Here is a 24,445-nt window from a genome sequence, read left to right on the forward strand (position 1 = left end):
AGGGAAGTCATGAAGACCAAACTGGGAGGCTCACTGGGGACTCACCAAAGGCAGGTCGCCAGGACACAGCCTTGGGTACACATGAGAGCCACAATAACAGTTATCCCTACCTATCAAGGCCAAGCTTGCCCCTTCCCTCTGTTGACTGCTTCATGTTTCCTTGTTTTCAGTTGTGAAATTCACAACCAAATTTACAGTCAAGTTTGGATAGCTCAGGTAGCCCACACCTCTTGCAGGTGCCCCCCACGACCCTTCACAGAAGAGCCCCTGTCCCTCACCTCCATCCCACCCTCCCCTTCCTGCCTCTCTCCACTTGTTGGTTTACCTTGGCCACCCTTTATGGCCTGCTGGTTCATTCATGAGTTTGTCCTGTTCCCTGCCAGTGAGTAACCACCAAGGTGGCACTGCTTCCACCGGAAGCCCCAGCAACCAGAATACCACCTGAAACAGGCACCTGGTAAACACTTCCCAGTGACTCCAAGGAAGCACCGTGAGCTGTACAAAACGCCATGCTCTGCACTTCCAACTCCACCATGAACCTGAACTTTGATTCTAAATTATATATTTCCCTGATTCTGATGTTTGTCATTTGTGTTTCTGTCTTGAAAGTACTTGTGTAAGCCAGCTTAAGTCATTTATGAAGTGAAGCAGGAGACAGCAGACGGACAGACAAGTGTGAATAGGTGGAAGGGTGCCCCATGCCGACGGGAAGTCCAGCTCAGGACAGGAGGCACTGAGCCAATCCGTGTGACCTTTCTTCGGAAGCTGATGGCTCTTCTCCTAGCCTGTGTGGACCTGAACAGGTGATGCTTACTATTTAAAAAGGGCAGTCTGTGGGGAAATCTGCCGGGCCTCTGTGGCTGATCCCAAACTTCCCACTGGCCCACTGTTTGCTGAGGCCTCAAGCAAAGAGGGCTTTGCTTTTCACCACAGATGCAGCCACACGTCCACATCATGCTCCTTTTCATTCTGAAATGCTTTGAAATGAAACAAATGAAGCGTTCCCAGAGTGTTCTGAAATATACTGTGCCTCTCCCCTGAGTCCTGCCCCTAGAGAGACCTACTGAAGATGCAACCCCGCGATCATCAAAGTAGGAGAAGATGCGCCAGCTTAGACCAGTTCTGTCCCAAGCTACCCTGAGTCAAGTTAATGCCCAGGCCACATAAGAGGACAAAGGACGTGCAGTGACACAGGGAGCAGGGGTTTCCCAGAGGGGGCCCTTACCTGCTTCACCACGGTCACTGTCCCAGGTGCCATGGCAACTACGGAGGCAACGGCGGTGGCGTCGTGCGTCTCGCTGCCCAGCTCGATGATCTGCTGCAGGATGTTCACGGCCGTAGGGTCGAGCCGGTCACCTTAGGAGGAAGAAGCACACAGAAGACCATCAGGGCCTATGAAGGGCACCCATGGCAAAACTGGACCCTCCCCTCTGGGTGCTTCACCAGGTCTCTTCCAAAGGATGCACAGGTTTTGCATAATTGCTCATTTTGACAAGAGAAATAATTTGTATGGTACTTTATAGCTTACTAAGCATTTTCTCTAGAAACCTTTCAAAACCTCGAGCAACTATGAAGAGACAGCATTGAGCTTCTATCCCCATTTCACAGACCTGTCACTGAGTCACCAAAAAAGAAAAAAACAGCCTTAAGAGACTTGCCTCTGCCACTGGGGCTCTATTCTGCAACCTTTCCAGGGCCAGGGGCCTTGCGCCAGACTACCCCTGCACTCTCAAGGCCAGGCCATGGTTTTTGAGGCGGGTCCATGGACGAACACCATTCACTCACAGTTCACTCATCCAGGCCCACTCTGGGTGTCCACAGACTTGCCCTCACCATTCTCAGAGGTGTATCTCAGGTCCTGGAGTGCAGCCACAGCTGCCTGCGTCCCCTGAACATCTTCTTCGGCCTCTGTGATTTGGAGATACTGGGTGGAGGGCTCCTCAGATGTTTCTGTTGCTGGCTAAAATAAAAACAAAACCTAAGTGGTCTTCTAACAGGCTGACCAACCCCCAGGAGCTTTAAGACAATGTACTGAGGCAAAGCAACACTGGGAACATCTCATTTACCTAGCTTTCCTGAGAAATCAGTTGCTCCAATAAATAATCCCCAAAGAGAAACCTTCTCTTTGCAAGTACCAAGATATTAAAACCAGCTTTGGTGGAAGCTTCTTATTCCTGGTTCTTGCAGAAGGAAGAGCAGAGGATGCTGCTCACAGTCAGAGAACTGCATGCTTATTATTCTTGCACACGCACTACCTACCAGTGGCTTCCCCATTTCCTCCCACTGCTACCAGTGCCACGACGAATCTGCCCCTAACACGGGATCTCAGGCCATGGGGCTAAGAGAGGCAACTGAGCAGCCAACAGCAGGGAGGAGGAGAAGAAAGGGGCGGGGCGTGGGTGGGTAAGTACACAACATGCAGAGCCTGGGTGCCAGCGTGTGGGAAATCCAGTGCATCCCAGCTGTTCACGCCATTCCGTTAGCTATGTGAAGGTACGATAAACAAAACTCACTACAAGACAGCCATCTGTGCTAGATCAGCACTTGTGATGGGGAAGGACGTTCACAGGAACAGAGAGGGACAGCAGGGGAGAAGTGGGGAGAATTTTCACAGAGCTGGATAAAAGCAATGGTCTCCTTCAGGTCGGGCTGGGCATGGGAACAGAGCTATGAGGCAGGAGGCAGGACTGTCACCAATGAAGGAGAAAAAGGAAGACCTCCGAGGAGGCTTAGAGGAGCCACAGTCATGCTCTATAAGCACTCGTTGGGAGCTGACGGAGGCCGGCAGTCCAGGCACCTGTCCTTTCACAGCCAGCTGGCCAGCTCCATTTAGGTTTTTCCAGGCTGACCCAAGAGACTCCCAATGAATACCTGATGAATGCAGAAGTTAACAAAAAGAAAGGCATTTCCCTTAGGAGCCACTGAGTGATGTCTTAGCTAACACTGGAGCCAGGCCTGCCTGAGCCTGCCAAAGAACGGCACCCACACGGAATGCCACCTCATTCTGGGGACTGCATTTTAGTACAGCGCTTTTTGTTTTTTTTGTTTTTGTTTTTCAAGAGAAAAATATAATTTTAATGAAAGAAAAAAAGACATTTTAGAAATTTATAAAAATTTGACCTTCTAAAAAACTAGGATTTTTTTCCAAATATAGTTCACTTGAATAATTTCAAGACAGAATCCTGTACCTGCCTTTGTAAGGCACTCCTGAGAGCCAGAGAGCCCAAACTCCTAGAATAGGTAACGTGTTAGTCCCCTGGCGACCACAGGGCCCAGCTTATTGGCTGCTGGACTGTCTCACTTGTGGGGTCAAGGGTAGGGCTTTGTGTCAACTACTTTTGCTCTGCTTAAGGTGAAAACTGCTGGAAGGGAGGCCTGCTGCATGCATTGACCAGTGACCAGTGACCAGGATGGAGCAAGCTTTACATCACAACCAAGCCTCACATCTCTTAAGTTCAAGAAAGCAAGTCCTTGAACGACTCTGAAACCCAGGGGATTAACCATGTCCCCACAGACAGAGCCTGAAGCTGAGGACATCAGCCTCACCCGCAGTACTCAGGGCTTCCGTGGGCCAGAGGCAGAGCCCAGCACTTCACACAGCCTTCTCCAACCCATTAAGCCTCTCAGGTATTATTAGCCTACTGCTCAGATGAGGACCAAGGCCACAGGTTCAACAACAGCTCCAGGTCAAGCAGTTTGTAGAAGATAGAGGCAGGACTCAAAGTCTGTCACTCAGAAGCTCATACTTAATTTAAAAATTACAAAAAAATGCCAACATACTCAAAAGCAGAGAGATGAGTGCAATCAACCTCCATGTACCCATCACCCAGTCTGACAGTCATCAACTCATGGCAGGCAGGGTTTCCCCACACACACTTCATGCCCTGCCCTTGGATTATTTTGAAGTGAATCCAGGAATCATCTTTTCTTCTATAAATATTTTTGAATGTATCTAAAAGCTAAAACTCTTCCAAAACATAAGTTTAATTCCACTGTCACCCTCAAAAACTCAGCAATAAGCCCTGAATATTATTGGTGTCTAGGTAACATTCAAATTTCCCCAATTATCTTACTGCTTTAACTGCTGGTTCAAACCAAACCTGAGTGAAAGTCATTCCTGAGAAGTGACTGTCCATCTCAGAGGACTTTAAAACCCCACATGTGCTCCTCCTTGCTGGCCTTCCCTCTGGGGACTGTTTGTTGAAGCAAGCAGGCAGTGCCTCACAGGTCCAACAGCCTGACCGGCTGAGCATATCACCCTGGACAGTCAACCTGCCCCTCTGTCCCTAGTTGCCACCAGCTGGGAGTATGATGCTGAGGCACGATCAGAGCAGAGTCCCCTCCTGGCACGAGTGCTTCAGGGTGGCACCGCACGCCCTCTGTGGGACACGTGCATTGCGTGGCTCTCGTATGTAGTACTGGCAGTAACTGACACTCCCTGCTGGACCCACAGCATCATTACAAGGTTGCAAAATTGTAATTTTCTACAGGAAAAATTTCCCCCTACCAAATCTTTGGTTATGCTCACACTGGTGGGTTTTCTTTTTTTAAAGGTAGGCTAATTGCTTATTCCTGGCTTTTATTACCAACTTTCAAAATAAAGAGCTGATTCTTTATAAAGGTGACTGAGCTGTTTTTCCCAAACAGCACTATAAACTTATGAAATTAAACGTATTTTATGTATTCCACTGTGTTTACTTAGTACCAACAGCTTTAGAATAACAGTGTCATCCCTACCACCACCAACAGGAAGTAGTAGAAAAGAGTGCAATTCTTTCTGCCTTTAGGTTATGTCCCCCCTAAGGAACGTACAATCCAATTACTGCTTTAAAGGTTCTCAAAACAGTTCCTGTCTGTTGTTATGCCACCAACTTGAGAAATAGCTAGAATCACTCATTTCCTCTTCTCTCGATGTTTAGGACTTTCTTTTTTGTAGTTTAATGTTTATTCCTATGTATATATTCCTAGCATATATCCATGATGTCAGAGTGAGACACACACCCCAGGGTGCTGGAGAGGCAGCGGCCCTCCCCTGTCCTTCCCTCTCCTTCCCTCTTCCCAATGCACAATGCCCACCTCTTTATTCTCTATAACTACTTTATTTTGAAGTAACTGTGGACTTAAACAGGAGGTGCAAAGACAGGACCGCAGAGAGCTCCTGCATGCCCTCTGCCAGCCTCTTCTAATGGTAACGTCTTTCCTGGTCACCGCACCATTGTCAAAACTGAGAAAGGGACCCTGGTGCTGTGCCGCCAGGCAGGCTCTACCTGACTCCACCGGATCTTCCTCATGTTCTCGCTCTTCCAGGACTCTCCCCGGATCCCACGTGTGGGGGTGGTACCAGGGTCGTGCACATACCAGGCCAGTGCTCCACCGCAGAGCCACGCTGGAATTCAATCGCCACATCCCTTAGTCTCCTCCAGGAGGTGACAGCTTCCCTGGTCACTCATGATCTTGACAATTCTGAGGACTCCAGGCCTAGCGTGCGATCACTCTGAGGATGTGGGCATGACTGATGGTTCTCACAGTCTGAGATTGAAAATTCTGTAAAGCTCCCTTCTTGTGACATCGACCAGTTGGTACCAGTGTCAGTACATTTTACTACTGATGATGCCAGCTTCCACCCCTTGTGTAAGGTCTATCCACAGGCTCCACTCTAAAGGAACTTCCTTTCCCTTTGCAATTAATAAATATTTGGGTGGAGAATTCTTGAGGTTATGCAAACATCCTATTTCCCTTACACACCTGCCCAGTGGTTTCAGCAATCTCAGAGGGAACTTGTCCACAGCATCACTCCTGAGCTGATTTTCTATTTCCCCAAATCTGTCTACATTTATTAACCAGAATCCTCTATGAGTATGCATAGTCCCTTCTCCCCCATTTATTTGTTTAATCATCTATTTATATCAGTGCAGACTCATGAATACTTCATTCTTTGGGTTATAATTCAACGCGGTCAGTATTGATTTTGTTACTCAATTTTCAGCTTCGGCCACTGAGAACTCTTTCTGGTTGCCTCCCATTTCCTTCTGACATACATTCCCTTTTCATCCTTTCCTTTTCTGTTTTGTTTCGATCACTGTCTGTCTGGAGCACATTTCTAGTACCACATATGCTCCAGAATCCTCTTATATATTCTCTGCCTTAGCCCAGTGATCAACTACTTTTTTAAGGAACTTTGTTCCTTATCAGAGAATGCTACTAGACACTAAGACCTGCGCTGGGTGCATTCCTGTAACGCCAGCAACTTGGGAAGCTGAGGCAGGAGGATAAGAAATTTTAGGCCATCCTCAGCAACTTATTGAGGCACTCAGCAAATTGATGAGACCTTGTCTCAAAATAAATATTTAAAAGGGCTGGGGATGTAGGTCAGGGTTAAAGCTGCCCTGGGTTCAATCCCTAGTACCAAGAAAAGAAAAAGAAACCAAGACCTGGTCCCTGGTGTGCTCACTGCTCAGGTATCACTGATTCCAGGCCCTCTCAGCATGAAAGCCTGAGAAATGTAAGGCTGCATACTAATCATGGCACATACCAGTTATCATCCCTTATCTGAAATGCCTGGGAACAAAAGTGCTTCCAAGTTCACACTTTCGGGATTTTGGAATACATGCGCATCTACATCTCTATATAAAATGAGACACCTCGGGGTTGAGACCCAAGTCTAAACATGAAAGTCATTTATGTTTTATGTCCACCATACACAGAGGCTGGAGGTGGTTTTGTACAGTATTTTTACTGAGCCTGTGTTTGGACTGTGACCCCTCAAGTGAGCACTGGATGCGCTGCCATGGCCCCTCTGTTTCCTGGGGTGATCCTGAGTGCCAGGGAACACGAACACTGCTACGCCTCGGACATTCTTGGTTTCCTCAACAGATGCCCTGGGGAGGGGCGATGCTACTGCTAACTAGTGGGAAGAGTCCCATAATGCAGCCAAACATCCTGTAAGCCCCAGGACAGCCTTCCACAAAGAAGACTCACCCAAATCAAACGTCAACAGTGCTGAGTCTGAGAAACCCTGCCTGTGTCCACGGAAGTGATACCTGGTATTTGATAAGAGGGCCAGGTGACTGCTCCAACTCTGAAGAGGAAAAAATGAAGGCAGCAGGAAGGAGCACCAGCCCCCAGGGAGGGAGAGAAGGTCTGATCAGGAAATAGGGCCTTTGCAACTCTTTCAGTGAGGATGGTACATGCTCCCTGCCTTCCCTTCTCTCAGATGCAATATGTGAAACTCTGGATTTGTGAACAAAAGAATTAGAAACGTCATTGCAAATATTCACAGAAGAGTCTAACTTCAACCCAGAAGAAGAATGTACACGTGACCCAGATCCTACACAGCTGTACCCCAAGAGACAATTATAAAAGGTTTCAGAAATTTCCCAACAAGCAATCTCAATGCCCTGAGGATTGGTGTCTGTGCCCAGTTATACCCAGCCTGTCATTTGGTTCAGAAATGTCAAAATCAGGACCATATTTTAAAAAGTTACCTCCCACTTGGGGTCTCCATCAATTTCCACCACCTTCAAGCCGTGTTTGTTCTTCAAGTGCCTGTTGAACTCCCATTTGGTGCCATACACAAAGCTGCACACGGGGCATTTCAAACCACCTGTAAGCACAGACGGGTAGAAGGTGTTCATAACATACAGGAATGTCAGGCTCCTCTCCTGCCCACCTGCCTCAATACATGTCTCCAGCATTTACATTCCATCCAAGTTCACCTGAGCTTTGGATCACAACAGCAACAGTATGTATGTGTTTTTCAGGGTAAAAAATTAAAATTTAATGTACTTTTCTCATTTACTGAATAAACATATGCAGAGACCCTAACATGTGCTTGATATTTTAGATGTCAGAAAGAAATAAAATGAGTAACATAATTCCCTTGGCTGAATGGATAAATAGCCAAAATCATTCTTTCATGTTTTCATTTGCAAATGACAAATAATTTAGGGGACAAAAACACAAATGAAGGGTAGTGGCTGCTGCTGTCGATCTCCTCTGAACCAAACACGTAAGACCAGGAGTCAGATCCACAGTCTCATTCACACCAGAAACTAAGTCACTGGTACAAATTCTCACAAGAATCTCCCAGCAAAGAACCAATTAAAAAGCTGGTCACATTCTGAAATGTCACTATTTATTGAACTGATTGAATTTTGCACATATTCCAGAAAGTGTTTGGATGCTTTAATTAGAAAACATAAAACTTGAGGTTAAAAAAAAAAATTGGAGTTACACAAAAGACTGTCTTTCTAAATTTCTGTTTCAAACAGCAACCAAATTGGAGACTGAACAAAGATCCCTTTGAGCAGTTGAGCTTTCTGACACAAACTGCAGTCCTGAGTTCAGCCCAACTCTACCAGCCAGTGACGCCTGCTGCCATTGCAGGGCTTCCACCAGGGGCTGGGTGGGCCTGGGCACAGTGTGCCCCTGGGTTCCAGCTGCTCACTCCCCAGTGGTCAGCCCTCATCCTCTTGGGCCCTTTATTCTCCACTGGGACCCAGCACTTCTCCTTGCCCTCATTACCATGCCATGTGTCCTGGGATCTCAGAGCTCTCAGGCAATGACCCCAGCAGGGAGGACTGCTTCTTCTCCCTCCATCTGCATGCGCTCTGCTGGGTCCCCTCTAGCGGGAGCTGTTCATGCTCAGGGGCCCCAGATAAGAAAGAGGCCAGGCCAGGGCCATGCCGTCTCACCTGCTCACTTTCCGACTGGATATCACCCTGGTCTCATTATTCGCCTCTTCTCTTTCTCAAGCTCCAGCTAAACTTACTGGGTCTTCTCCCTACCTTCCATGTCTCTTTGTGGTCACCTCTATCATCTCTGGGCTGCATTCTGGATAACTGCTTCTCTTCCTCCTCCCCTGGACACAGCTACACGTGCTTATACTTCCATCTGAAGCCTGGGTCTGTGTCTTGTGTTGCTCCTACTCTCACTCAGGATGATCTCTTTCATTTTAAGCGGATTTATCTTTTACTATGCATTGGTTATTATTCTTGGAAACCCCTCAGAAATGCATTTAGACCTGAAATGCAAAAGCCTTTGTCCAGGGACGCTATCTATCTGCTTCTCCTGGGTTCTTTCGTGCACTATCACTTTTAGAACCACTTGAAATAAGTCAAGTTCATCACCTGAGGTTTCCATGCCCTCCCGGAAATGGGAGTCCAGGTTTCAGGGGTGTGTGTATGCCTGAGAGCAAGTGTGTGGGCATGTGCACGCCTGCAGGGTGGGGTGGGGTGGGGGGATACCTCTGGTTCACCCCTACTGAGGACAGCCCTGGAGGTCTCCAGCTTGTGTGCTCCGGGAGTGTTCCTTTTCACCCCTTCCCCCAGTGAGGCCATCAGAACAAGTGACACTCTGCTAGATTATCAGAATAGACTATCCTATCCCTCACAGGGGAAGGTCCAGGGCCCACCTACTCTGGGTTCCGTTTTCCTGTTAAGTTTGGCTCATTAATTGCACACTATCTTGATAGCTTTTCAGGCTTTTAAGATTTTTAAAAATGTTCTCTTGTATTTTTAAATTGTTTTCTTGTATTTTTAATTGTTTTTTTCATTGTGAGGATTAGTCTAAATAAACTGTCCCACCATTAAGACTCAGTTGCTATTATTTTTCCTGTAAATAATTCAGTATGTATTTCCTTAGAACAAGACTTTCTTGTGGATGAACTAGTGCAGCTAGCAGAAATCAGGACATTTAACATTTATAGAACATTATTGTTTAGTCCAAATCCTGTCCATTGTTTGCTGCTGCCATCTCACTTTCCCTCTTCCTCACCTTCCACAGGATATGGAGTCTGCACAACCTCCTGTGTCCCCCTAGTCTATCCCTCTGCTTCCTCTCCATACAGCCTCCGGCCCAGGGCCCTGGCTTTCCACCAGCTTCTCTTCCTACTGAACCGGCATGGCAAATCCACTATCCAGAATCAACCCAACCATAGCCTTCCTTGCTGGGTTCCCAGGATGCTGGGGCAAATCATAAAAACATATTCATTTTGACTATCATGTTTCCAACTTCGGGATTTCTCTAGTTCACCTCCACTTACCCAGGAATGTGACCAATTCTCAACCACCTCATTCCCGACATGCTCTAAGTTACTGCCTTCTACTTCACAGTGAGAACATCAGGTGAGAACCTCACATCAGCCTGGGCAGGCGCCAGGAGTGATGAGGTTCCCCTCCCTTCAGAGACCAGCCTCCACCCTGTGTCCCCGGCACAGCCCTGGTACAGCTCCACTGGACTCGAGGCCCTTTTCATAACCTATGGCTACATTCTCCCTTATTATTCTGAAATGAAAACTGTGAAAAACATAAGTACCACCACACTATCAGTAGAATGTACTAACATAAAAGAGAAATGAAAGGAACCTGTTACATAACACAAGTTAGTCTGAACGTGAATGCGTAAACACAGTTACAGAAATTTTAGAAAATCTCAAGTTTGCGGCCTCCCTAGAGGTAGCCCCTACAATAAGCATCTCTTAGGGGAGTGTTTCTGGGGCTCTGGGACCCATACCTGCCTCGTTTGCCTGTCTCAGCGGCTGGGAATCCTGCTTACCCCTTGGCTGGGGGCCCAGATCTTTTTCTCCAGGGTCCTCCTCCTGCCCCCTCTAAACAGGGTGCCCCCGGGGCCTGCTGATTTGTTAGGGAGTTGTCACTCTGTGCATGTTATTCGTGAGCTGATGACGACCCTGCTGTAGTTCCAGCCCAGCCTTCTGCACTGAGCTGTGGCTTCAGAAGCGGCCCAGGCACCCTCCCTCACCAGGCTCAACAGAGTAGTGTGCTCCCAGCATCTCCTGGTCCAAGCCTCTAGGGTCTTTTGCACAGATGGGGGTAACTGGCTCCTCACCCATCTCCTGGTAGCCTCTTGGTCCTCTACTCTTGGTCTGCTCACTACCTAGCATGCTGAATGGTCTTTGAAAAGACAAACTAAATCACATGTTGCACAGATGTGAAGCCCTCCCATGGTTTCCCGACACACCTGGAGTACAATCCTGGCTTCTCCTGTCCCGAGCACCCCCATAGCCTCCCTCTGATCTCACATCTGCCCTCTCCTTCCTTGGTCTTTTACACCATCCCAGCTCATTCCCTCCTGAGCCTCCCTGTCTTGGAAGCTCATCCTGCAAGATCTACATTTGATCTCACTCCCCATTAGGGTCTCCAGACTTGCCCCTTCAGAAAGGCCTTCCCAGACACTCCTGCCCGAGGGAGCCCCCACCCACAGAGACACCCAAGCCCTAAGGAGTTTCCTACTGTGGATCAGTCATCACAGTGATCAGTGAGATGCTGTATTACTTACATTTCCTGCACATTTCATTGTCTATCTTCCCTTGTTGATGACACCCTTGATAGGACAGCAACTTGGTCCAGCAACCTAGCAACTATAGGTCCTCAATTAATGGGCGCTGACTCACTGACTCCAGGTCTCCTCAAATCCTCCTTTTCTAAGAGTCCCCCAACTCTCCTCTATTTTGTCCCTTTGCTCTGACTTCATCTTTCTCCTCAGCCAATAAGTATGCTCAGTCTTATGGGGAGAGGAGTTGGACCAAAAAGCCCACTCTGCTGCCTAGGTGCAGCCTGCTACAGAGTCAGTGTCTTAGCTTTTTCACTGCTGTGACTAAAAGACCTCACAGGGCCAATTTTAGAGGAGAAAAGTTTATTTTGGAGCTCAAGAACTGGACCTAAGTCTGTCTACCTCCAGGGCTCACATCCTGAACCCCAGGCTGTGCTGGGCCAGTGTGACTGCATTACATGACAATGTTGACCACACTTGCCAACCAAACAACTTCTTTGTGAACCCCTGTGAGCCCCCACTCTCCTCCAGGCCCTTCCTGATACAAACTCCTGTACTGCTTCTTCAGCCTGTGTGCAGTCCTAAAGCCTTAACCCCCGATGGGCATGAAAGGATGTCAGAAAGTGTCCCCTTTTCCCAACACCTTTGTGACCTGAATGCAAAGAGCCGGGCTGAGCACTGAGTGTGTCCTCACAGTGAGGCTGTCTGGACAAATTATGTAAGAAACAGATAAGCTCACGGGGATGTAGCATGCTTTCTCCCCCCATTCTTGGCACTGGGGACTAAACCCAGGGGTCCTACCACTGAGCTATATCCCCAGCACTTTATTTTTTAATTTTTAATTCTGAGATTAGGGTTTCATCACACAGGCCTAGAACTTGCAATCCTCCTGCCTCAGCTTGCCAAGTCACTGGGACCATGAATGTGCACCACCACCCACAGCACACCACACAATTTAATTATCTTCCAGGGGCACTGTATTGTCCCCTAGTTCCTTGTCAGTGGAATGGATGCAGGCACTGTCCTATACTGGGTTCCTCATCTGAGACGGTGGGTGGTCCCACAGTCATCTGCATAACTGCAAGTGAACCCAGAGGCATGGAGTGTGTCCCTCCCACACTCATTGCTTTGCCATCTCTGACCTAGGGATATGCAAAAGAGCAAAGCAGGTACAGACAGACCAGAGGGCAGTGTGGGGTGGCTCCTACCATCACAAAAAGACCACAGGAGAAAGTGAATTCTTAACTTCCAGAATATTCTACAGAAAGGCAGCTCAATGGATTTGCTTATTTTCTGAACTGCAACACACTGTACTCTTTTTTTGACAAGATCATATGTCAAATGAGCTTGTTCTTTCTTGACCAGAAGATAATCAAACTTAGTTTATAATCTCCATTGTTATCACCTATTAATCAGTTAAAATGACATCTCTTCCTAAAAATCATCTTTGAAGAACCTCCAAGGTGCAAGAACCTCCACTGCTGCCTTTGGCTAGACTTACCTGGCTTCTCGGAAGACCTATTGTGCAGCCACGGCCAAGAGCAAATACCTAGGGTTAAACGTGGGCTTCAAAATAAAATTAAAGATTCCTTCTAGGGTACTCTTTAATGGAAACTAATTTACGGAGAAAAACATCCTCGTATTATGTTTAAATTAAACTTAATATGATAATGCCCCCACGCTAATTAAAACTTCAACCTTTGCCATAGTGACTTTAATTAAAGAAAAACAAATGAAAATGCGTAATCTAGACTGAAGGTATAACTATGCTAGTTAATTGACATCAAAGCTGGAAGAAATTAATTTCTATTTCAATTTGTTAAATCCTTAACAATGCACAGTAAAGGTCAGCAGAAGACGTGGTGGACTGACTTGCAGCATTGACATTAAGAGCACACCATAAGAACTGCAACCCCCAAATCACAATTTCCTCACATGAATGACCAACAAGGCAAAAGCACAGAATTTCAGGAGAAATTTAAGTCCAGTCCTGGCATTCTTGGCCCTTTGTGAAATGTAATAATTCCAGAGGAGTTTCAGACATTAAAATATTTGCACTCCTTTGTAGAGCTTAACATTATGGGAAATTCAACTTCCTATTCAATAATATAAGTCTCAGAATGGCATGGAGCAATGGGCAGGTGGACAGAAGACCTGCATCTAGCACAGCTCATGTGACCCAGGTGACTTCCTTCAACCCTGGGGTCTGAGTGTTCTCCTCCAAGAGGGTGAAAACACTCAAGCTCATTCCTTAAAGAAGGCACAACAGGCAGAACACTAGCACCCTAGGAGCCTGTGAACATTCTGCCTCACATGGCAAAGGGGCCACGCAAATGTGATTCAGTGACGCACCCTAAGGACCTCAAGCTTTCCTACTGAAAGCACAAGGATCCTTACAACAGAAGGCAGAAGAGAAGGCCATGGTGATGCCACAAGAGAAAGACTCCCTGGCCATTCATGGCTGTGAGGATGGAGGAGGGGGCCCAAGTCAAGGAACGTGGCCCCCTCTAGAAGCTAGAAAGGGCAAGAAAACAGCTTTCTGGAGTCCAGAGAAGGAATACAGGCTTGTTGGCACCTTGACTTTAGTTTGGAAGACTCATTGCATATTTTGGCTTTCAGAACTGCAAATAAAATATCTGCTGTTTTAAAAAGTCATTTGTTACAGCAGCCATAGGAAACTAATACAGGTGTTAAAGGATCACGGGAGCAAAAGCAGATTAACTATCAAAGGAAACTGGATAGAGAATAACTAATTCAGAGACGTGGTCTTTGTTGACATCCTCACCTCCTGTCATCTCTGAACTCGGTACCTGCCCTACAGTCCAGCCAGAATCCCAGTTCAGAATGAGAAAATGTGCCAGGGGTAGGAATCAAGAGGAAATCACCTGTAAGCACCACACAGGGGTTCCCAATGACATGACATAGTGCTAGACCACATCTGCCACGGGACTTGGTGACATCTGAATCCTGTATGAGACCTCAGTCCCATCTTTCCAGGATAAGAGGAAAAGTACAGCAGAGGAAAAGCAACACGTCTTGTCCAAGGCCAGCCCATGTTGCCAACCCCGGGGAGGAAGATCTGGTAAACAGGGCCTTCCCCATGTCCTCTGCCCACACTCCTCAAAATCTTGGGATCTGAGACCCTCTGGGTAACCAGGGGGAAGGGCTAGAAAGAGAGACAGGACCCACGATCATCCTTGGGTCAAATTAGCACCCAGTCTAGGTACAAAGACACAGAAAATAAGCAGCTGCCCTGTGTGACCCTTTAGTCACTGACACATGGCCCAACAGCAGGTGCAACCCAGTGCACCCTAGAATAGGACTGAGCCTTTTCCTCCGCCTCCGTCTTCTGCTCACCCTTTCAACAAGCTCAGACTTACAGATCCCTCACGATGTGTGCATGGCAAGCACACTGCTAGGCAAGAACATTAGGTGTGGCTTGGCTACTTCCTTACTTCGTGGCCTGTGGTCAGCCCTTGCCCTCTCTCCATTTCCTCATTTAAAACAGAAATGCCCATGCCAACCTCACAAGGCACTGCACAGGATAAATCAGCAGGTATGATAATGACAACAGCAAGGTAAAACATCACATTACTAGAAGCATCTAGCAATAATGTGTTGAATCTGGGCCCTAATAAATATAATTTTAAAATAATAGTGTCTGAAGGTCTAATTCATGAGTTTTTCGTTTTTAGATATGCTGTTTTCCTGAACCTGGTGTGAAAAATAAGATATGCAGATACATTCCAGGTTCACATGTACATGTCTTGATATTCTTCTCATATAATAGTTCAAAATAACAAAATTTTCAACTAAGCCTTCTCCTTGACACACCTCATCTCTTTGCTTCTTCTATCTCAATTACATGCCCTCACCTCAAGCCTCTGCAACTGGGGACCCAGAGAAGGCACAGCCACTTGAGAGAAGCAGCTGACGTTCCTCCTATATGCATCCTGGGCACAGCAGAAGCAGGATGTGCTTTCTGCTATGCCATCAGAACCCTAAGCCTCAAAAGGAACTGTAGGCAGCAACAACACGAACATTACCATAGGATTGCCTCGTTTGACAACAGATTCCAGTGGCTAGCATGGCCTCGGACATACTTTAGGAGTTCCAGAGATATGTGCCCAAAGAAATACATGGATAAACATAACAGCAAATGTGAGCCATTATCAAGCATTTACTACATGCTGGACACTGCCTGGAAATCTTAGCGAATGAGATCAAATCCTTGCAACTACTGTTGAGGTAAATGTTAGCTTTCCTCTGCCGAGGAAAAAAGAGGCCAGAAGGTGAGTACCTGTCCAAGTGCCTCATGAGCAGAGACCCCTCCAGTCTGAGTCCTTCCCCTGGGCTCATTCCATAATCTAGAGGGACTTGAGAGTGTTCTTTGGCCTCTGGCTCTGTCTTCATCCTGCCATGTGCACTGGAGGGAGCTGAAGCCTCCTAAAGCTTGGCACCAAAGCACCTTACTCTTCTTGCTGCCTGTGATTTACAGACCAGTTCCTGAGCTAGCTTAATGAGTCACGTTTCAAGGAGAGGAAAGGGACAGGACTATCGAAGCAACACAGAACAAAGTATGCGTTTCTGTGGGAGAGAGCCTCAAATCCATATTAATGAACAAGTGAGGGCTGAGAGGAATCCGCTTTCAAAATATCAGATGCACATATAGTAGAAGCTGAGTAACACACTGACTTAGGACAAGTCTACTGACCGAAAAGTACCAGAGTTCTGAAGAGAAGCCCAGCTGACAGGGACTTGGCAATGTCACCCCTGTTCCCTCAGGATCCAAGGAATCCTGGAGCTGCCTCAAAACAGCTCAAAAGCCAAATGCACATACACCTCCCCAGCTTCCAAGCTGGAGCTTAGCACTGGCCTCGGGGAGCATTTCCGCCACAGGACTGGCAACGCTACACACAGGCCTTCCCTCCCCTCCCTGGGAGAGGTCTACCAGCACACCGCTGGGGGATGCCCGAGCAGCACCATTCCCAGCGAGCTTTAGGAGTGCACTGAAACCCACCCAAGCTCTGTGGAAGACTGTGGTCGCTTCTCAGAAACTTACACAGAACAGAAACATCTATTCTGGGAAGAACTCAGATCCTTTTTCCTACTTTCATAGAAGCATGGTGTGCTGGCACCCTTCCCAGAATCCCTGTGGTGTGGAGGGCAGGACAGCCTTCTCTGGCAATCAGTGGCTCTGCACATGTCACAGTGTGACACCATTTATACACGGGTGGCCGAAAAGGAATCCATGCAGTTAGTTTAAGTAGTCTCTAACTTCATTTTGCGAGAAGATTTTATTATATGATTCTAAGATATCTTCCTTTGTATCTTATCTATTTTAAAGAAACTACAAAGCCTCATAAAGATGTTTTGTGGGGAGTAAGCATAAGAAGACAAAACCAAGTAGAGATGGGGAGAATTACTTGAAATTAATCAAAAAGGGATGAAAAATTCTGATAGTACCAAACAATTTTGTATTTCCAAACAATTTAATCCAGTTTCACACTCTCCCTCCATTCTTTTTCCCTCTTCCTGACAAAAGAACAGCGTGAGCTTTGTGCTTCTTAGATGGCTAAAGCGTGTTCACACTCCACCAGCTGATTTCAGAGATTGCTTTCTAGCTGAAGTGCAATGGCAGAGTCAGGAGAAATTGGGTGTCTCCTCCAACATACCCCAGGAAGACGTGGGGGAAGGAGATGTTCATGAAAGAAAACAAACATTAAATATAAAACCCAGACCTGCCTTGAAATGCCAACTGATTACAGAGAATCTTAGTAACAGAAATTTTAGGGCATGAAAGAGTTCAGCCTCAGCACATGTTTTACAAGGCAGTGATGAAAGTTTGGAAGCACAGAGCAATGACAGTTTCATCAATCAGATCCACATGTTGTCCCACCAGCCACAACAAATGTCTATTTCCTGTCAATCCAATCCACGAGTGTGAAGGATAAAAACAAAGGTCTAGCCCTCCATTCCAGACATTTACAGTGACTCTAAGCCAGTCCATCTTCCCCTCCATGATTCCTGGACATGAGAATGGTCCTCAAAAGTAATGTAATGGGGGGGGGGGGTGAAGCTTAGCAGGGGGCACTTGCCCCACACGTGGCACATCCTAGGTTGGATTCCTAGCATCCCCAAGGCCCTGAAAAATAGCAGTGGCTCCACAGTCCCAGGTATCTTCAGGGAAAAAAAAAAAACAAAAAAACACAAAGCTAAGAATGAAACCATATCGCACACCAATGCTTGAGCGTTCTTCCACCGGGATTCCTCCATATTGCCACAAATGGCTGCTCCGAGATCCTGTCTATAGAGGAATGGCCTGCGAACAGGAGGTTAGGTAACTGGCCGAGGCGGCTCAGCCAAAGAAGAATCAGATTTGAGCCAGGGCCTAGGCATTTCTCCATAAAACTGCCACTGCAGAAAACAAAGGCACATGCGGTTTGTCACCTGGATGGATGGCTCTGCAACCATCCTGTGATCTCTAAGCTGCTCATCTATTTCCGAACACCAGCTCTGTCACTGCTAGAGCTGAAGGATGCTGGCAATTCACTTGTTTCACATTAAGAAGCATCTTGTGGCTGTTACAGCAGGCAGAGATGCACACAGACTCAGAAAACGCTGTGCATGCCCAGCTGCAGCAGGGCCCATAGTCCCCATCGCTGTTCACCAGGGACAGATTTCTAAAACTGTCCTCAGCTTCAAATCATCACAAGACTTGGGAAAGAACAGTAACTGGTTCAAAGAATGCTGCCATCATTTTAGCTGAATCACTGAAGTACAGATATACATGTGACAACATTTCTCCATGTAGTAACAGCAAATGAGCCTATACCTCCTAAGTGAGAATACAAGATTATTTATTTAAAAATGTGACAAAACACCAAAAAATAGTCAAACTTTTCAATACTATTAAAAGTTTTCTTCGATTTTTATTAGTTTAAATGTTCTAAAATGTTTTTTCCTTTTCAGGATGAATAAGTAATCTGTGCATCCAATATTTTTAGATAATGCAAAAAAGTTCATCTCTAAATAGTACTACAATAGCAATAGTTATAACTGCAAAAAGAAAATAAAAAATCTAGAAACCCCACAATGTTCAGAAGAACCATTACCACAAAATACCTGGCATTCAATGTAGTATTGCAAAAAGCCCTTAAAAGTTACAGTCAGGAAGACAGTAAATCAAAGGGAAAAAAAAAATGTCCCGTCAATCAATGTTGAGTAAAAAAAAAAATCATGAACTTTCCTCTCTGCAAACTTCATGTCTAGATGGCGTAGAGGGAAACCATGACGGCTCAACACTGATGGGGGCTGGGGCAGTGTGTGGGTAAATTTTTCCTGCTGTCAGTTTAGATCCTCATTAAGGCTATTCTATCCCTACCAGGCAACAGTTGCTTCCTCATTGTTAAATAACAACTGTTAGATAACAACTGTTATTTAACAATGAGGAAGAAGACAGAACAAGAACGATGAAGGAGAGACCAAGCTCGCATTCATGGACCAGACTGAACCGCAGGTGCCAGCCGCTCTTCTGGGTCTGGGCCTGGGAGGACCCGAGTACCGGGGCTGGCCCCGGGCCTACCTTGCTGGATGAGTGCTTCTGCTGCCAGCTCCCCGCTGCCCGCATTGGCGTACTCTTCGTTGGGGTGCTTCCTGTTGTAGTGCCGCTTCAGCGAACCAGAGATGTTGCAGGAGTAATGGCAGTGAGCACAGCGGAAAGGCTGCAGGAAAGGGGGTGCAGAAAAGTGAGCCTCGAGGGAAGCAGAGGAGCACAGCTTCCTCGGTGACATCTCCCTTTGCCCACCTGGTAAGCATCTGGCACCCAAAACCCTGTGACAAGCCCTGGGGAAAGTGCTGATCCCAGGAATGCCGAGTCCTGCCTCTGTGGGAACCACCAGGCAACCAGGATGAAGTGCTCCCAGGATGGAGTCGTCTTTCCTAAAGCAGTGTGCTCTCGTTACTTCATATCCTTTCCTTTTTGGTCTACCCAGAATCTACAGTTCTTGTTTAAGAAGAAAAAAAGCAACTGATCAATCTTTTAAGTGAATGTCATTAAAAGCAGGTTTCATTTCAATTAATTTCCTGATATCTGTGCTTCTTCAGCTAAATGACTTCCTCTGTCCGTGGTATTTACCTGCAAGAATCTGTGTGCGCAGTAGTCACTGGGTAATTCCATCTAGTAAAACCTACTTCCAACCCCAACCTGGGTGAGATGAGATACTTTCAGGATAAGGACGCACATGAATCCACAGCCTTGTCTGCCCTCCTGCTCACTGTTTTTAGGGAATCATGAAGAGAGGAGGTGAACTCGAGTAGCCAGTGTGACTCTCTAGAACACTCAGGCCTCTTGGGAGCCCAAGGACGCGGCCATGAACTCAGTGATGGATAAGCATCTGATCACTATGGCATCCCGTGCTCTACCCGTGGTCAGGAGGATACCAAAGTGTCCTCCTAAGCCATGTGCTGTGCTGTTCTGATAACTGCTACAGGATTCCTCTTTTTTGCATTGCAGACACTAGCAATGGCAGCCACCCTGCCCAGCAGGACTGAAAAACTACAGGGCAGCCAACTATGGCCCCAACACTGGGGGGGTTCAACCAGACCATTGAGCACATGGAACCTCGGACAAGTCATAGAGCCTTTCTGAGCACTGGTCTTCTCATCAGGGAAATATGGGTGGTGACAGCTCCTTGTGCAGCTGTGGTGAGGACTCAATGTTACTGTAAGTGGACATCTAAGATGCCACGTCAACTTTTTTTTTTTTTTTTTGCTATTTTATTTTGCTATTTTATCAGAACTCTTGAGCATCTGGGAGCTGATATACCACTGAGTTTTTTAAGACTACGTTAAATCCCTGACCATCTGACTCATCGACATTTTTGCCACTCCTACCCCGAATGGGGAGTACATGGAACAGGGGATACCCTTTCTCCCCTGGGGCTCTCAACAGCCTCTCTCAATGGTTTCTTCAAATGTGCTACAAATGTGCTGAGTCTTCCCATTGAGAGACAGGCCCAGGAGGAAGGTGGGGTGAGGAACATGAAAGGAGAGCCTTCCAAAGTCTTCACCCTCTCTCAACCCCACCCACCCTCGGCCTCCTGAAGAGCAGCTTCCACCCAGGGCCTTCACGCCTGGCTCCCTTGCCAGGCCCCAGGTTCTCCTGGGCAAGCAGCTCCTGGAGTTCCCGTCAGACGTCACGGCCCCTCATCACCACAGCTGGCTGCCCCTCCCAGTGCAACACAGGGCACCGCAGTGGCCAGGTTCCCCAGCTGCCCTCTGTGTGTTCTGGGTTTATTGACAAGATTTGCTTCCCAGGCCTGATGGCGAAGACTGGCCCTCTCCAAGGTGCTGTCCTTGGGCCGCTCTCCTTGCTCTGCCCTGGGTCCCAGGATGGTTTCTGTGTTGCTGAATGTTGAACCTGCATGTCCAGGGTGACGTTCCTGAATTCGAGTAGCCAGTGTCTCTCTAGAACTGCAGACAGGAGTGTTCAACTGCTTTCCAGGCCTCTGTAGAGGGATGTTTTGTAGGCCCCTCAAATAAACAATTTGAGGACTCCCTCTACAAAACCAGCTAATCATATAAAGACAGAAGCCTGACCGTCACCTTAGTCTTTCCTTCCTTCTATACTCAGCCATTTTGAAACTTCCAGTCTTCTGGGAACCTCTCCAGACTCTACCCTTCCCCTCTATCACTGCAGGACAGAGAAAGTGTGACTATAAAGATAACAAGTCACCCCGAACAAGGGTCCTTCTCCAAGAGAAATACACAAAGTGGTTAATCCAGTGGCCCATCCTGGTTTGAGATGTCCCCAGGGAATGCATGACATCAAGGCCAAACTCAGGATGTTGGTCATTTTGTGCAGTTCTGCACAGGTTAAGCTCCTGCTTTCTTTCAGTCTTTCATGTTAAGAGAATGCTGTTGGTTTGGCCTACAAGAGTTTGTTAAATATAAGGACCTGGCACAAAGGCAAAATTACTCAGGCTTTCTCATTTATCAACTGAGAACAAAAGGTCTAAAATTCCAATATATGATTAGTGCAAAGTTAAAATAAAAGCTCAACCATTTTAAAGTGCTTTCATCTCTAAATAAGCAAGTATTATGAAGTTATTATTTTTGGAATGTTAGCATTTACACAGAAATCAAAAAGAAAGAAAACTAAAAATGTTACACTGCCAACCCAGGCAGTCAGGGGGCAACAGGAGCAGGAAGAGAGGGGCCATCAGAATAAGAACAGAATAAGAACAAGAGCAGGTCCCGTGAACCTAACTTCAGACCCAGAGCCAATTTCCCCTTTCCTGTAGCAAAGCAAACTCAGGAGAGTCTCAACCCCTTACTCGGCTCCCTGACAGAATGAGGAGACTAGGTAGACCGGGATCTGAGGAACCACTCTCTGAGCAGCTGGTGTCTACCTTCACGTTGGTAGGGACCCTCAGTGAGGCCAATCCTCCCTCCTAGAGGACCCTCTCTAGCATCCTGGGGTCTTTGTCTGCTCAGCTTTGCTTTGACGCCAGGTCTCAGCAGCCTCATGGCCTTTCGCCACCCACAGCACTGGGGTTAGCAGGATGCCATGCTATCCCTTCCCTGGGGCTGCTTCTGCTCCCTCTCGCCCCTCACAATCCTCCCAGGAAGTTGACCACTGTTGCCTGCTACTGTGGGTCCTCTCTCCTCACTTACTGTGCTACCTGAAAGGCAGCTGGGCCTCTCCAGCAGAGCAAGTTCTGCCCTGAGTGGAGGCCACAGGCCAGCGTGGAGCTCCCCTGGGCTGCTGCTGGGGAAGAGGCAGCCCCCAGACAGCAGGGGCAGAAAGCCTGAGTGCATACTGATGCTGTGAGCCCTGAGACGCCATCTCCAAAGCATCTATCTGGCGGCCCCTACAGCAGGACAGGCATGGCTCTCTGACCTGGAGGCCCTGCGGTGAGTGAGGCGGATTTGTGACTCTCTGAATATATACAAGTTTTTGGACTTTAATGTCAACACCAAAGATTAAATGCTATCTAGGCAAACTAAATCATGAGACTGGGTTTCTAAGTCAGATACTCACGAATAGCAAATGACACTAGGTCTCAAAAGGGAAGTTATTTATTCAGAGCTTTCAGGCCAGAATCCAGGCAAGAATTAGGAGGAAGATATAAACAGGCTGCACCAGCCTAGTTCATCTGGAATAAAACATCCAAGTTCTTCTTGTGGTCCAAAGAGAGTGAATCAAACAAGACAGGGAGCCCATTGTTGTGACTAGCAACTCAGTGCTATGCTGGAGTTATGAGCCAGAGTAACAAAACCTAACAATCCTTATTATTACTACGCAATATTTGCTGAGAACTACCATATACCAGATAGCACGGAGTGTTTTTCATGGATCCATTAATGAATATCACAATAACCTTACATTGTATATAAAATTATTATTCTCATTTTACAGACAAGGAAACAGAGGCATAAGTTCCACAGTCCCCTAGCCAGACCATTGGTCTGTATAGATTTTGGGGCCCCAAGTACAGCCAACAATAAAGGAGTGCTTTGATTTCCTGAGTACATCGTTCCCCAAACCCCCCTGGAGGGGCCTGGACTGGTATCCTGGATCTCCCAGACATAAGAAATGAGGAGCACTGTGGGACTGGAGAGCTGCGGGCAGCACCAGAGCTGCTTACAGCAGGGATGGGAAGTGGAGGGAGAAAGGCAGCTGCCAGCCAGGTCCTTGGACACCGGGCACTGGGGTGGGAAGTGATGTCAGGTAATGGAACCACCTACAGGCCCTGGGCAGAAGAAGGACATGGCCAACTTTCCATTCAGCAATGTCAGTCTGGAAACCACAGGAAAGAAAGACTTGAAAGGAACAAACTGTGCAGTTTTTCAGGGGTTGAGACAAGATATACCAAGGAAGAGGGCATTTAGGGCAGATGAGGAAGGACAATCAGCCAGATCTAATGCTTGGCATGATGTGTGGAAGGAGGACGACTCACTCCATGTTTCACACTTGGATGACAGAGAGGGGAAATGCCACAGTCTAGAAACTCTGCAGATCAGGGAGGCAGGGGTTCCTAGAGCTCTGGATGTCCACAAGGCCGGGGCCAGAGAGTAGATGGAGGCATGAGTCTAAAACTCAGAGGAAAGCTCCAGGCCACAGATGCAGCTCTGAGCACAGGCAACTGGCAGACGCCTTCCAAAAGAAGGCACCACAGTAGGAGAATGCTCAGAGTGAGATGAGACAGCCCTGGAACAGCATCCCGGAATACAGGAGAGGACCAACAAAGAGGGACAGGAAGGGGGACGAGAGAACAAAGGCAGGTAGAAACAGAGAGGTCTAAGAGTCACGAGGTCTACACAGTGCTGGCTTCAGGGAGGCAGAGACAACATAGTCAAGTGCACAAGGAAACCCAACTGAAAAGGCCTCACCAGTGTCCACTGGTCCCGGTGGTGAGGGGTCATCAGGAAAAGAAAAGCAGAGTCACAGAGAGAAGACAGGGCAGAAGTGGGCTTTGGGTCACGGGCCTGTATTCAAAATGCAGCACAAAAAGACCACGGTGGGGGCTGAAAGAAAAAGTACAACTGAATTTGTGAGGTTGACACTCTGTAAGTTCCTGGACTTATGTCAAGAAAGCAGAGAACTATGTATGATTAAAGTGATGATCATCAATTAGCATGCTTTTAAAAGGAAGGTAAATGCACTTCTTCACAATTTGAGAACTTATTGTTCTAGTTCTTCAAACAGAAAGAAAAGAAGCAGAAGAGGACTGGAAGCCCTATTTCACCAGCGAAACTGCATTCTCACTTCTAACCCAGTGAGGTTAGAAGACACCTAACCACATGAAAAGGAGGCTGCTCCCACTTTCTGCCCATTAAGGAAGGGACTCAGGAAAGTTTTAAGGGAGACGAGAGGCTGGTGACCAGGTCTTGCTTGAGGCTGTGACACTGACAAGAGCTATGCGCCAAAGCACAAGGATGAGTCTGGGTAAAAGGCGAGGCTGCTTCCTAGTGGGGCTGGGAGGGCGAGCATGGGCAGGCACAGGCAGGACTCAGTGGCTTTCCTCAGCTGCGCACGGGCAGACCGACCCAGAGCCGGCAAGGGAGGCTGCTGAGTAATGGCAGGACAGGAAAAGGAATCGGCTTCAGAACACTCTCTTGAAGGCAGGGAGGGAGGATGGCAGGAGGGGCT

At 47.3% G+C, this 24,445-nt stretch overlaps 1 protein-coding gene across 3 annotated transcripts in view; it reads right to left on the reverse strand.

The window, feature by feature from the left end:
• Positions 1 to 24,445, reverse strand: part of Zfat (zinc finger and AT-hook domain containing) — a 175,787-nt gene that overhangs the window by 26,930 nt on the left and 124,412 nt on the right. For all 3 annotated transcript variants that reach the window (XM_076836095.1, XM_076836092.1, XM_076836094.1), the window contains 4 exons: positions 18,875 to 19,013; positions 7,485 to 7,603; positions 1,834 to 1,960; positions 1,226 to 1,356 (listed from right to left, as the gene is read on the reverse strand). In XM_076836095.1, the coding sequence (XP_076692210.1) occupies positions 1,226 to 1,356; positions 1,834 to 1,960; positions 7,485 to 7,603; positions 18,875 to 19,013 (516 nt within the window). The remainder of the gene's footprint in view (positions 1 to 1,225; positions 1,357 to 1,833; positions 1,961 to 7,484; positions 7,604 to 18,874; positions 19,014 to 24,445) is intronic.

This window comes from Callospermophilus lateralis, chromosome 16 (assembly GCF_048772815.1).
Source record: "Callospermophilus lateralis isolate mCalLat2 chromosome 16, mCalLat2.hap1, whole genome shotgun sequence".
Taxonomy (NCBI): Eukaryota; Metazoa; Chordata; class Mammalia; order Rodentia; family Sciuridae; genus Callospermophilus; species Callospermophilus lateralis.